The sequence below is a fragment of the Lycorma delicatula genome, chromosome 1 (assembly GCF_047948215.1).
Source record: "Lycorma delicatula isolate Av1 chromosome 1, ASM4794821v1, whole genome shotgun sequence".
NCBI classification, from domain to species: Eukaryota; Metazoa; Arthropoda; class Insecta; order Hemiptera; family Fulgoridae; genus Lycorma; species Lycorma delicatula.
Window position 1 is genome coordinate 313,961,220 of NC_134455.1, and position 16,135 is coordinate 313,977,354.

The 16,135-nt window shown below is 30.7% G+C and overlaps 1 protein-coding gene across 3 annotated transcripts in view; it reads right to left on the bottom strand.

Moving 5' to 3' along the window:
* Positions 1-2,833: 2,833 nt before the first annotated feature.
* The window catches only part of LOC142318345 (uncharacterized), a 31,203-nt gene continuing 17,901 nt past the window's right edge, over positions 2,834-16,135 (bottom strand). For all 3 annotated transcript variants that reach the window (XM_075354935.1, XM_075354934.1, XM_075354936.1), the window contains exon 4: positions 2,834-3,306. In XM_075354935.1, the coding sequence (XP_075211050.1) occupies positions 3,204-3,306 (103 nt within the window). In that variant the 3' untranslated portion in view covers positions 2,834-3,203. The remainder of the gene's footprint in view (positions 3,307-16,135) is intronic.

Sequence of the window (16,135 nt, forward strand, 5' to 3'; positions counted from 1 at the left end):
CAGTGTCACCATGCGAGGTAAGGTGCATGATAAATATATCGGCGTTCCGCAGACCCGCCCAATACATAAATCTGGCATTACGAAGGCGTTCAGAACCACCGCAGAGGAATCCGCTTACTCTCCGTAAAACACAGGATTTATCTCATCCTCTAAGTTCTTTTGAAGATAGAGAGGAGGGTAAAGAGAAAATTAAGCTGTTGCGGGGCTGTTGGAGTGTTAGTATCTTACTTTCGTCCGTGGTTTAACCAATCATTTAATTTTGCAACCTTTGAGATAATACTTCAAAATTACTGTATACATTCAGCTAAAACTCTAACTAAATTAATTCCTCCTGTTTTTAAGTTATTATATAAATAATGAGCACGTTCATTTGCAGTTTTAATTCTGGTTTAAAAAAATTATGAGTAATTTCTAAAAATTTGTTTTTTTCCTGTTGCTTTCAGCTTATTGTTATAAATTTGACATGCATAAAATAATTTAATTTCTATATCCTTTAATGTCTACAAACTATAAAAATTCTATATTTTTAGAAACCCCTTATAAATAACTACAATAATTCTATTCCCGTTATAAAAATAATCGTTTTTTTTTTATTAATGATATTTGGTTCCTCACATTTCTTTTGCCATCACATCTTATTTAAAGGGAGTAATTCAATCACATATAAGAATTCAATAACTAAATTATAAAATTAATTTCCTTCTTTCTTAAAGAAATAGAAAGAAAAGTAAAACTAAATTTTTTTAGGGTGATCTATTGAATGAAAATCTTTCCAGATGAAAATTGGACACAAATTATTTATTCCTATCATTCATTAACAATTCTGCTTTGGAAGTTCAAGTACTATTCGTCATTCGTCGGACTTTATCTAAATCTAAATTGAGATAAAATCGTTGTAGTATATTTTTCTACGGTAGATGTATAAAAGCAAATTTCGCGGATAGTATTCTGATTATTAATAATAGTCTTTCTGCTATCGACTAAGTGAAATACCTGGTGTCAAATGAGATGATAAATTTTCGAGGCATGATTAAATTGATTTCGTCACAGGCAAGATCAAATTATGCTGTTCCCGTATGATATAATTTAATCGCTAATCTTATCACCAATATTAAACATTCATTATGCTTACTTAAACTTTTCTTTGAATTATTATAATATATTATTGACTTTTTAAAAAAATTCATAAAGATTTTCAGAATTCAAGAAAAAACCAAAGAGATCTTCGTTTGTTGTCAGTAAATATGAATAATACAAACGAATAGTTAAACGGTTTTTAAATTTTGACATTTTTTATGTTTATTACGTTCAAATTTAGAATAACTACCTCTAATAAAAAAAATGTATTTTTAAAAAGTTAAAAATCTACTTCCCGCCAGATCACAAGAAAATTAAAAATAGTTTTGAGTAGAACAGTACAAGACATTGATCTACAAGAAGGATCTTATTATGCTTCCTTTTATATTTTTACTATATTATCTAAGATCAAAATAAATTTCAACAAATTAATTTAAAAAATAAGATCGTATTAATTGTTTTTTATTAATTAGAAAATTGACTTTTTCTACACGTACATTTTTAAGTGTAACTAGTTAAAGTCATTGTCTCTGAGAGTAATGATATCAATAAGATTTAATTATATTCATAGGGTCAGTCTCTGCGGTGAAAAAATTGAAAATATATTGCTTGTAGGACATTGAATGTTATCTGCATCTCATTAAACTTTGGCGTGCTATCTAAAAGTACATTTGACACAAAAAAAGATTCTTTCCAAACACACACACACACACACACACACACACACACACACACACACACACACACACACACACACACACACACACACACACACACACACACACATATATATATATATATATATATTCGCACGCGCATTTAATAAAAACTCAAATATATTTCATGAACATATTCAAAAATGATATTTTCGTTTCTAGTTTTATTTAATTACTGCATTACTTAGTTTTATAACTATTATTTCACGTAAAGACTTCTTTTAACATTAATATGAGTACAACATTTTCTGATTTATTTATTAATATTGAATTTTGCGTTTCTATCCTAATTGATCTTCCAACCGTTTATCTTGATGTGTCTAAGAAGTTGATGGATCAGTTCCTTTTTGTATCCTTACCATTATTTACTACAGCTTTGTAATTTATAAAATATTTATTTGTTTTGTGGTTTATGAATCAAAAAAGGTAACAGAAATTCAATATTAAACTAATTAATTTTTCATAGAAATATTACTCATGAGTTATGCAGTTTTTAATGACAAATTATTAAAAAGCAATGTTGAAAGTAATAAAACCTCAATTGCAATTTAAAAAAATATTAAATGAAACCAATTAGTATATTATAAAATTTAATAATTTTTCTATATTCTCAAACCTCATTTTAGACAACAAAATATTAAATTTAAAAACATTAGTCTTAGAAATGAAGTTGGTGGAGACCGGACGTGAGTTTTTCGACTCCTGAAAAGTTCTCTCGTATAACCGTGTTCGGTTTCTATTATTGTACATGTGAGTTTATTTTGACTTATTTTGTGTTAGGCTTAGAAATGATAAAATTATAAAAAATACTACAAATTGATTATAATTTTTATTTCATAACTACACAATCAAATTTCACAAATCAAATAAAAATATTACTAAAAAAAAATATGTTAATACACTTTATATATATGTATAAATTACTATATACTATTATATTTATAGTTATATATACTATAGTATCAATTATACTATATATATATATATATTTAATTACACAATTAATTTTGATTTAACAAACGTAACATTGAACTGCTGAATAAATCTGAATTGAAAGTTTAATTAAAAAGTAAAAAGACAGTTCCCTTTTTGCTTTGTAACAAATAAATTCATATGTTTGTTTAATTAAAACAATTGCATCAAAATAGAGGAGTGCTCGTTCACTCATGAAAAAAAAAACAGGAAATACCTCATTTTTGTTAAAACAAGTATTTTCATTTAAACGTAGTTATTAAATCGTTTACATTTACTGTTACTTTCTTAATTTTAGTAAAACAAGTAAAATAAAAAAAATTATATTAAAAAATGAATATCTAAGTTATAAATATTGTTAGGAACATTTATTAATAATTATCAGTCAAGTAAGTTTTTCTTAGAAAATTTCTTATAAAATATTTTTATATTCATAACTTATGATTTCTTATCAATTGATTCTGTCGCGGAATTTACTTTACCGTATTTATCGTAAGCAGAACTAAGAGCTTTCAGAATTGGTCCGATGTACTCCAAAGACCTGAAAAAAAGTGGAAGTAAAATTATAGTATTTATTTAAATGCGTCATGATTTTTATATATCTTTAAGACTATGGTTTTCCTATGTATGTCTGTAGAATTATGCGAGTTAACCGTAAAAATTTGGTATAAAAAAAAGAAAACAAGTTATGCAATACACCAAGCATGATTATAGGTTTCTTAACTTTACTAAATTAGTATATCATGCACACGCATACGTGTGCAATAGTGTATTTTAATGAACGATCAAAATACATTTAAAAGTAACAGTACAATTTATATGAAATCAAGAAATTGATAAATTGTATTAAATATAATTTTATCTTTTAGTCCGTTAAACCAGTATGCCCGTTATCTAATAAATTTATTGCCAAATAGTTTTATTTCAGTGCATGTGTTGATGGTATATCTTTCTGAATGTTGGTATTTCTTATTTTATTTAAGGAATATTCAGATAAAAAATGTATTTTTTGTTGATGAGCATGGAACTTTGAAGAGGACTAATAATCATAGATAAAACATAATCAAATATTTAGATTTAACTCTCACTACGGGTATCTGAAAACTAGATGAAGTAGACCAAATTGATTGTAATATATATTTATTTGTAATTATATTTGAAACAAGGAATAAATTAAATTTACAAAGGTTCATTTATCATTTACTTTAAACATACTCAGATATTAACCAAATAAAATTACATTTAAAAAATGTAATTTTATTGTATATGGATTTTAATTAAATTAATTTATTGTTGCATGTTATTATTTCATAAAATAACTATTTCCCAAGTAGACCAATCCGAAAATTTTGGAATTTAAATTTTATAAAAATATAAAAACAAATCACGTTAATTACAGGAATAATTTATTTCTAAATGAAATATTACTAAATATTAATGAAATGAATATATTAGTTCAATGATTGAAATATTATAGTAACAAAGTGTACAGAATATTAGAAAACATGACAAACATAGCTGCTACAAAACCTTAATACGGATTCTGGTTGTATCACAACGAACGGTCGGTGGCTATTGGATGCATCAATGGGCCAGTGAAACAAATTTGAAATTTAACTAACTTTTTTGTACTTTCAACACTTCTTCACTTTCTTTTTCACATTAAATCTTTTTGATATAAACTTCCCGGGAAGTAATTTTGCATCCACCAAGACCACATTTATGGAGATTTGTGTTGATTTATAAATGGTACAGAACTGTCGTCATTCCTTAGCATATTATTTATAGATTGATTTACTAATATAGACAGAAAACAAATATGTCTTTATTTTTGTTTTTTATTTAAGGTTGTGCAGTTTGTAATTCTATTCCGAATAATTTTTATTTTTATTTTTATTTTAATTATGGTTTTTGTGGATTCTGCCAAGAAAATGCTAAAACAGTTACTTTTTTTATCTAAGAATTATAGCAAAACTAACTTTCACATTCTTGATGTGATCTATATTTTATAATGTATAATTGTATTATAACCTGAATTAAATATTTATTTAAATTTGATTAAAAAGTATAGTTATTTATAATTATTTAAATTATATTTATTTCCTCTACTGTTCCTACGATCTGAATGCTTCCCGAAATGATTAATAATGTCATCTACTGCGGATATATCAATTTAGTCAAATAATGGAATTTTATTTCATCTTCTTTATGTAATATGTTAATGTAATTTATTTTTTTTATATACTCTACAATAAATTAGCTTTTATTACTAAATCAATTAAATAATTAGCTGAAAAATAAACAGTTAAATAACTGTCTTAACCGTCTTACCATACGTAATTCAGGACAATTTACAGAGTAAACAGTAAATATCCTTTACACACGTTTTAAGATTGGAGTATTGTAGAATATCATAAACATGTAGTGAGTTCTGTCTGCTTGCTTCCTGTTTACTTAATGTTTTTTGTTGTATGTTTCCTTCACATACACCTGTTATTTGTTTCCTCTAACTAAGAAAGGTTTATCTAACGACTAACAGAATTACCAAAACATTGTTATTTCATTTAAAACTGAGTTAAGTAATTTAAATAAGACTGTACTAGGAACAAAATTTGAGAATTTAATCAGTATAAGATAGGAGAAGTTGACATTTGGGTAGTTTTTCGTTTTTGTTTTTTTCTTTTTTGGCAGTGTATCTTGAAAATAGCTTCAACGATTTTCATGAAATAAATATCAAGCAATTTATTATGACTGCATAAATGTCATTGCGAACATGAAAATTTGTTAGAAATAAAATTCTGGTACGCTATATTTTAAATGTGGAATGTTTTATTTTAGCATTCACATTATTAAAAGAAATCTGTGAAATTTTGTATAAAATATGAATAAAAATAATAATTGTACAAATTTATTGATAATTTTTTATTGAAAATCTTAGATACCGGTTCTGAAACATAACCAATAAGAAAAAAATAACACCTCACATTATATAATTAACTAGTAAATACAGATAAATATTTATTTTAGAATTTATTTTTTAAATTTCCGGTCAGGCACGGCATTTTTCATACGCTACAAATTTTCATCGGACAAATGACCATAACAGTTGATGCCCGCAAAAGAACACAACTATTTTTACAGATATAATGTTTAACTGTATCTTATTGACAGAATATTGCAAAAATGGAAAACAACAATAGCAACGATAAGGGATCACTTACAGAAGAAGAAGTAGAAGAAGAAAAAGTAGTTAATTATAGAATAAGTAGTAATTAAATATAAGGTAGAGTTAGATTTGAAGAATCTTCTTATAAAATTCTTTTAATGCCCACCGTGCTGAGCTATCGTTAAACTCATCAGTTATTTAACAGCTGATTTTCGAAATTGAAGGTTCTCAGGTCGAATCCTAGTAATAGTCGGTTGCTTTTATACGGGTTCGAATAGCAGATCGTGGATATCGGTGTACTTTGGTGGTTAGGGTTTAATTAACCCATACACCTCAGGAATAATCGGCCTTAGTTTGTACAAGACTGCATTTCATTTATATGTCATACATATCATCTTCACCTAATTGTCTGTGTAGTGGGGTCGTTTATTGTTCACTAGTTGAACAGATTACAACATACACATTAGGAAAATAAAAAATAAAAAATACTTGGAATGTAATTCCATATGGATATTAAACATAGAAACTAAGAAAAATATAAAATGTAAGACTAAGGGCATCTGAAACGTGGCGTGGAAGAGATTAAAAAAGATTGAATGAATAGAAACAAACGAAATGAAAATATACGGAGGGTTTACTTATAAACATTTACAGATATACAGTCTTAATTGAAATCGTGTTAGTCCTCGTTTATTATGTAATTCTTTATTATGCTTCGGATTTTAGTCATTTACGTGCTGTTTTTGACAGACAGTTCAAATTTAATATTCGAATTAATAAGTTCAGAACGTATATAAGGATACTTTTTTTATAAATTTGTTATTTTGAGGATTTTTTAAAATAAAAATATATTACCATCAACCGATTACGCATTAATACAAACGGTGATCGGATACGGTAATATTTTGCGGGCTAATTCTTATGATTTTCTTACTAGATATCAACTCGAATGGCTACAAACAGTTATGTTAATATTCCTAAACACCGAATATCATCATTAGAGAAATACGGCTATGTTTCTGAAGCAAAGCTTTAATTAAATACACCATAAATAAATATAAAAAATGTAACTTTACTCGTGCTTTTAAAAGATATTTGGTTACTATTATCATTCTTGACATTGAATTAATCTGTTCTTGAGGTTTTGATATTGTTGTCACCTATTTAATGATGATTATGATTATTTTGTTGATGATTTCGTCATTTATTTGATTTAATAACCTGATTTGAATTGAGATTGTGTAAATGTACTTTTTGCTTTTTTTAATCAGCTTTGTTATCTAACTAGCTAACCAGCACAAAATCTATGACTGTTGATAAATACAGACTGAATTATTTCTTCATATAATACAGATGAATGAATAAATAAATACACACACTTCGATAACAAACAAATAAAGCTGGCAAAGTAGTGCATGACTTTAACGGTTATTAATAATAAAAATTAAAAGAGTTGGAGCCAAAAAAATAAACAAAAAAGAATAGAATATACTTTTTTTTAAGAAATGGGAATAAGTTTTAAAAAGGTTTTATCCAAAAATATTCATAGAGGTAGATTAATCTTAACAAATCTGCTTAAGTAAATTTTTCTCTAAATCTAAAAAAAAAAATTGAATAAAGACTAAAATAACAAAAAGGAAATTTTCAAAAAACCTTTCTGCAGTTTAGGTTCGGGGTCAATACTTAAAAAAGAAATTGTAGACAATTCCTTGATAGCTCTTTTAAAAATGTTTAAAGCTTTTAAACCTAAGAGAGGTACAGCAAAATAACAAAAAAAAACATATATCTCAATTTAAAAAGACTGGGATTGAGTTTGTTTTATTGTTATTATTATTATTTATATGCATTGAAGGTAACAAATTTGCTTAAATAAATTTTTCTCAAAAATGCCTCTGAAGAAATTCGAATTGATTTTTTTTGAGGATATTCCCTCCCCGCTTTAAAGAATTTTGAAAAAGATAATATGATTTCTGCCGCATGTAAAAAATATTTGGGCCAAATTTGAAGAAGATTGGTTTGGTCAATCCTGTGATATAAGGCCACAAATAGTGTGACATACATACGTACATTGGTACGCACTTTTATATACATATGTTTTTTTGGTCTAGATAGACTAGTTGGGCTCTAAAAAGTATAGATTTCCAACAAAACCGGATTTCCAGGAATCAAACCTGAGACCAGTTGTTCAAAAAGCTAGCAAGATATTTACCAATTTTTTTTTTGTTTTATTGTCATAACAGTAAAGTGAATACCATGGGATTTTTATGTGATTGATTTGTTTAAATTGTAATTTCATTTAAGAACACCTTTTCTCATATAACGATGAATAAAATATGTATACCAAAGGTTGATGATACGACGGAATTAGCCTTATAACTGAATAGAGATGTTAGTTTGTCACTAAAAGAAAACAAAATTATATAAATGTCAGAATTATTAACTAATACAAGTCATTAAAATCACACAAGAAAGATTTTTATTTGTTATAAGGTCATCCTAAAAGTCCATCTTGCTGTGTGGTATCGTTGAGATATTAAAAAAATTCACAATTTAGCTATTAAATTATTTAATAATTTATAACTGTACTTAAAAACTAATTGTTAAATTCAGTTATTTCAATCATAAACTGTTAGTTCATTACATTCTGAATGATCAACTACAATAGTAAATTTTTTTATTATAATAATTAATGTCAGTAGTTAAATTAAGTTTAAGTTAGATAACTGTCGATCCAGTTAATAGTTAATTAACTGCTAAATTAGAACTTGTTCAGAAATTAAGGATCAAAAGTTCCACCCACATAATTTATCAATATGGTTATGTCATGGCCAACCAGTTCCAATATATTCATTTCAGTGAGTACAGCCAGGCTTAGATTTATTATTCTTATTTTCGAGAACAAAATCTACCGTTCGACGGTGGTAGATCCGCAGTTACTTAATAACTCATTAGTCAAATTTAGGGTGTGTAGGCATAATACAACCAACAGTTGAAATTTGCAGTGATAATTGAAGCATTACTGTTTGATAGCACAATAGAAATTAAGATTCGAAGTTTTTATACTTGGCTGAAATATAAAATACCATTAATCTTTATTATCAAAAAATAAAAACAAAATTTAAAAAACTATTTAATTTACTATTTAACAAATATTTATTTACGGACTGTGAGAGCAGGGAAAATATTATTTATAATCATTTTACAATTTGTTTAGAACTAATCTATTCTAACATAAAAGCTCTCTTTAGCGCTTGTCCCCAGTTTATCATTGTTATGCAACGTCTCTCTTTTTCTGTTTAGCCTCCGAACTACCGTAAGGTATTACATCAGAGAATGAATGAGGATGATATGTATGAATGTAAATGAGGTGTTGTAGTCTTGTACAGTCTCAGGTTGACAATTCCTGAGATGTGTGATTAATTGAAACCCAACCACTGAAGAAGACCGATATCCACGATCTAGTAGTATTCAAATCCGTATAAAAGTAACTGCCTTTTCTAGAATTTGAATCATAGAACTCTCTATTACTGTGCAACCTGCAATTGAGTTTATTTCAATAATCATTAAAAACATAAAAAATAACAATAGAAAAGATATACGTAATAACATAACTATTTTTAAAATATTACATTTTTTTATATTTTACTCTATTTGTATTATTATTACACTATAATTCTGCATTTTTATTGTGTTTTATATTTTTTTGAACTCTTAGTTTTTTAACGACCTAGAATATTGAAATATTGATAATTAAAATAAGTTACACAAATTAACAGATGGACCATAAATAATCAATGATTAATCAGCAGTGTCATACTAAACTCCAAAGTTGTTTGCAGTTGATGGTTTGTACTAGCACCATCACCTCTTTTTTGATACTACAGAATCTATATTCTAATCTAGTCAAAGATTCGATTGCTTTTAAATGGACTTGATCGGCTTATGTAGCCGATGTTATTGTTTGGTTAATACACTTGTTTTATTACATTTCTATAAATCGATATACTGTTCATATTTACGAACAATAATTAAATATTGTAACAGGATCAGTATAACAGACCAGGGTAACGAATTTCTTCCAATTAAGAAGAAAGAAAAGGAAAATAATAATGAAAAGAAGAATCCAGAAGGAACTAAAAAGGGTTCTTTTCTCAAATTAACAGGTTCGTTTAATAATCTGTTTTTTTTTTTTTTTTTTTTTTTTTTTTTTTTAATACCGACAATGGCATATCCAAAAGATGTTGTTCGACTAGAAGGGATACCAGACCGAAATAAGAATTTACAGAAAAACGTAAGGATGCGGACGATGAAAATTCCTGGTTCTGCAGACCAAGCGATAGAAATATTGCCAGGATCAGTGGGAACCATCAGCAATTAAGTGAGTATTCTGCGCGGCGTATTTGTCGCAGTTGCGATGACGGTGATATCAGTAAGCGTGTGGTAACAACGAGTGAAGAGTACGTTATGAGAGATCCATTGTGGACAATGTTAAAACATTTTGCATCAAATTACAATAAATAATCAAATTACAAAGCACTAAACCGCCTTTACAACAGTGAGATGCCACATAGACTAAGGCGTATCAACCGATAGATCGATTAAAATGGTTGTAAAATTTCCATGTTTGGACTGCTTTTGTTTCTCACAGTTTGAATTATGTCCACATTGGTTTAATAAAAGTTTTTTTAAATCAGAAATCTGTTTTAAAGTGAAAAATTGTAGTTTTTTCACGTCAGCTAGAATTAGAAAATCATCAAATCACAAAGCATTAAACCTCTTGTACAACAGTGAGATGCCACATAGATTACGGCGTATTAACTGATAAATTTATTTCAAAGGAAAGACGAAACAATACATTGGTTGATATTAAGAATATACAATTCCAAATCGTGAATAAACTCAACACGAAATGGAAGAGTTGCAAAAACTCTACTTATTATCCCTTCATCAAGAACCCTTATAACAAGGTATATAAAAAATAACAACAATTTTATTTATTAGTGTATAATTTTGTCAAATAAATGATAGCATTTATTTTAGGAAAGATTGTATTTCAAATTTAATAAAACCGAAAGGTAAATGATTTACACGAGGATAACTAAAGATAGCATTACAATCTTCGGTAAGAGAACTAATTATAGAAAAAACCAAAATAGCTCACAAACATTTTAAGATTTTCTCAATTAACCTGATGATAAAGTATTGAAATTTGGATTATGCAAATTATTCCAGTACAATTTAAAAAATTACAGATTGAGTTTCAAAAGAATGGGTTTTATTATTACGGCTAATTTCAATTAAAAATAAAACTCGAGGTAAATGATAAAAAACTGATTGGGGATGAGAGAAAACTAATTCAATTAATTCAGTATAATAAAATTATTAAACTTTACTAATTATTGATTCTGTTACTCATTTAATATTTAAATTTTGTTGACCAGATCAATTATTAGCATTGTAGGTAGATTTGTATACCTACCTATTAATAAATTACTTAGTTTATTATATTATTACAAACATTGTCATTTTTCAAAAAATAAAATAACATAATAACAATATAAACACTGCATTGTGGTAAATTTTCTAATTATTTTTTTATATTTTTTCATTTAGTAAATGTATAAATATAATTAACAGGTGAATAAAAATATAAAATTGTACATTTACAATAAATCATCTGCAACACCTTTTTTTGAACAATGAGTCAAGAACACTTTTTGATGATCCCCAGAATATTTCGATATTTTTTTTAATTATAATAAAAATAAAACTTAAAAGTTTATAAAATAAAAAAGGTACAAAAAGAAGAAAAAGCCAAAGTAAATTAAAAAGACGTAATATACGAGATTAAAAAGCATCTTCCCTTTCCAACAGCATTCTCCTGCATTTCAAAATGAGACTTCTAAATGATCGTACAGTAAATTTCGTAGAACTGCTACCAAACTGATGACTGCTCAGTACATCCAATTAGCCAATACTCATCTAACTTAAGATTAAGTCATCAGATGGCTGCTCATGTTTAGAAATTTTCATTTAAAATTTTATAGGATTTAATTTGCTTGATGAATTAACTCACCACAGAATTCTTGGTTTATACATGGGAATATGAAAATTGAATTTTGAAGCGTATTAAAAACATCATGCCGACCCGGATTCAAACCCGAACCCCCGGATGAAAGACCGAAACTCTACTACTCCACAACGGAGCTCGACGGAATATTATTTCCACTTTATAATAAGTCTAACTCAGTTGGATAATTGAAATTGTGTCAGCGTTATTATCAATGTTTACATTTTTTTCTTTTTCATTAGACATTAATAAATAGTTGATACAGAGACCATTAAAAAGATTTTATAAATACAAATCTGTAACTACATATATCAGGAATTTAAAAAAAAAAAACTTGATCAAAAAATATTATCTGTTTAGGCAAATATCGTATTAATTTGAAGTGTTGGTTACAATGATCTTCGAGCTCAGTAAGTTTTTTTTTTAAATAATTGCAAACAAGTGCATGCGGCTGAAGTAGTTACCGTCAAATTATCGGGAAAAAACTTCCTGATATCAAACACTAACCTCTGGTCTCTATTCACGAAGAGGTTTGCGTTGTATTAAGTCTTTTTCAGTGCTATTTTTGAGTTGGTGGTTGACCTTCCCCAGTTTCACAATCTTGCTGTCTGAGAACTGTTACAACGGTTTTGCGCCCTTACTGTTAAGACGATTCATACCCTTTTCACGGGGATTCAGAGAATTTGGCGCAGGATTTGTTCAAGCACCCTCCTCATCGCGGCAAAAGAGTGGCAACGACTCCTGGTCGAAAGTCTGTGTTACGAGCAAAGGGTCCTTTACGCTTAGTCCTGCTCGCGCTATTTTAGAGCGGGGGCCGTAATCTGTAACTGTGTGTAGATCTTTGATTTCACACATTTGATCCAGTAGCGGCGAAGAGGTGTAAAGAGTGACAGGAAAACACAGGAGCTGACCGTGGCTCGCTGCGGGTAGTCGTCACGCTTGTAGGCTTGTACCCAATATCTCTAAATAGAAGGAATAAAGCGAGCATTTTGTTCGTATGCTGTTAGGTCAAGGCATCTCCGACCAAGACAGATGTTAGTGAGGTAGGTAAGAAGCCTAGTCGGATGAGGGAGCCGGAGCTTTGTCCTTCGATCTCCTTGAACACTGCCCCTAACAACGATATTCAGAAGTAGATATGGGGGTGACCACCCGGGAGGGTATGAACCCACTTATTGAAGAGTTTTTACAAGCCGGGGACAGGCCTGGCAGTTCTGCTCCTTTGGCCTATGATGTTTTGGCGGAACAGGGTGGCTTGTCTTCCTATTTAGCAAACCCTAAGTGTACTAGTGCAGCAGCACTAGTACATTAGGTAATAATCTCCTCTTGGTAGCACCAAGAGGAGATTATTACCTCGACTCGAATTCTTCCTAACGGCTTTCACAGCTCGAGTGTTTCAAAAATCTTGCCTCAAGATCCAAAGAAATAACTGTGACTCATAAACCAGTCCCGGCCCCGATGCAACAGCATAGGTATGCTGCGGCTGTCAGGGGCAGACATAAAACCAGCCAGTCCTCTAAGAAACCTGAGGTTGCGTTTATTAATAGGGCTCGACTGTGTTCAGCAGTCAGCTGAAGAAAGACCTCTAGGTTGCTCTTCGGGGTGTCCGGAAAGGTCTAAAATTCAGGATTATTAAAGAGACTGGCAAGGGATTAATTGTGGTAGCGGATGATACAAAGACCATTCAGGCAATTAGAGATTCCACGGCGGTTAAGCGATTGAATGTGAAAATAGACCCTAAGAGAACGCGTAGGCTCCGTATTATAGTCTATGATATTGAATGTAACCTGACCGACAAGGCTGTCTTCTCCCTCATTAGGAAGCAGAACATTAATTTGGATAAAGCCGCCTTCCGGCGGGACTGCAGGTTGAACTTTAAAACGGGTAGGCGTGATACCCAGAAATATCACGGAGTCTTTCCGGTAAGTTCTGGTCTATTTCAAAAATTTACGTCTGCAGGCAGACTGTTTAGCGATTTAGGTTCCTACCGACTAAACAGTGCATGGATGTCCAAAGATGTTTCAAGTGCTGCAGATATGGTCAGAGGGCTAAATTTTGTAAGTTTGCCTTGGTGTATGCCATTGTGGCAAGGGAGTTCAAAAACGTGACGATTGTTTGCATAGGTTCGAGGCTCCGGCCTGTGCTAACTGTAAGAGGTTGCACAAGACTCACGAGCACCCAGTTCTTAGCAAGGAGTATGGCTGTTAAGTAAGAGCCGTTGCGCTGTTCTTTAATTCCTTAGATGGTTAGGTTCGGTCAACGAAATACCCAGCGTGCTTATGTAGTTCAAGTTGAGTTAGGTGAGATTGTAGAAAGACAGATCCTCGATGATGTCCTTCTGCAGCATCCGTATGTCATTAGGGGTGATCTGCCAGGCTTTCACAACTGGAATAAGTTTTGTGTAGGACAAACCAGTATATCTGCTATACTATACAGGAAGTCGTTTGATAGTGTCTTTATACGGCAGGTTTCTGACGCGCATCATGTTTTGGTCAGACTTGCCATTCGCGGATAGAACCTTACAGTTAGTTCATATTTCCAATACAGGGATTCCACTGACGAACACCTTGCGAAATGGATAGGATCCTTCGTATTGTGAGTAATGGTCCAACCCTTATTGGTGCGGATGTTAATGCGAAGTCGCTTTTCTGGCACAGTGGAATCACTGATCATGGCACCGGTCTAATTGACAGTTTCATCACGCAGCACAATTTTAAGCTCTTTAATGTTGCAGACCAGTTGCTGTTCAATGTTGCAGTTCATTGCTGACAGCAATGAAGCAGTCTATGAACAGACTCAGAAGGGTTGAGCAGCAAGAGGGTGATACCGATCGGCGTGCGACTCTAACTGCAGATTACCGTAGAGCGAGGGCTAGGTGCTTTCATAGCATTATGTCCACCAAGCGTAATTCCTGGGGCTCCTTCGTTCAGGATCAAGGGAATAGAGTCCCTTGGGGCGTTGAAGAGAACTTTAACAACTTATGGTGGCCCTCTGCCCTGTTTCAGATGCAGAAGAGTAAGTGAACACGAAATGAACTGGAATATCATCACGAAAGGTGATGAATATAGCTTCCTCTGGCCCATTTAAATATGTATTAATAATTTTTCTGGACATATCGAGAGCATTTAACAAATTATAGTGACCCTCTGCCCTGTTTCATTTGCAGAAGGTTAAGTGTACACGAAATGAACAAGAAGTTCTCTCAAGTTATTTCAGCCATCGGACCGTTTCCCTGCGTGACGGTGGCTCGGAGGTTCGTAAGACCTTAACTAAAGGATGCCCTCAGGACAGTGTTCTGTCCTCTTCTTTGGTTTATAGAATTCGATTCGATGTTGCGTTTAAGGTTGCCATGTGGTATCAAATCGTCGCTTATGCTGACGACGTTCTGCTACTGACTGAAGGAGATTCGCGTAACGAGGTAGAGTACCGAGCTGCTCGTGCTTGTGAGACACTCCGACTGTGGATTCTCCAACATAAGATAATTTTCAGTCCAGATAAAACCACAATGATGTTGCTTAAGGGCTGATTGGCTGCTACCCAACGTAGCCGACGTACCCGACGATTCATGGAATGTAGTTATGCAAAAATGGTAATTATTTACACCAGCTGTTGGAAATATCCACCATTTCCCTGAAGGCGGTTCCAAACCCATCGTAGGGCATCAGGGCTGATGCCCTGCTCATCTCAAAAAATACGGAGCGAAGGGTTTGGACCTGCCTTCAGGAAAATGTAAACATTTCCAACACTTAACTGTAAGACATTTCTAGTTGTGCATAACTGAATTCCATGAATCAAATCAAATGAAAGTATCTCTACATGATGTGTGTGTATGTGTGTGTGTGTGTGTATCTCTCTACATGATGTGATCTCACTTGATATCAGAGGTATCTTTATTATTTTTTGCTTTGTAAATTATGAAAGAGGGCAAAGTAAAATTATAAAATTATAATGCAAGATTTTACGTTGAGCAATTTTTTATAAATTACATTTTGAAAATAATATATTTTATAATTATATACGGGAATGAATTTTATTGAAAAATTAATTAGGAACTGAGGATGTAGATAATTTTTTGAGTATCCGTTTATAAATAGAAGCTATCCGGCAAGAAACAACTTCTTCGTCTCGTAAAGGTGG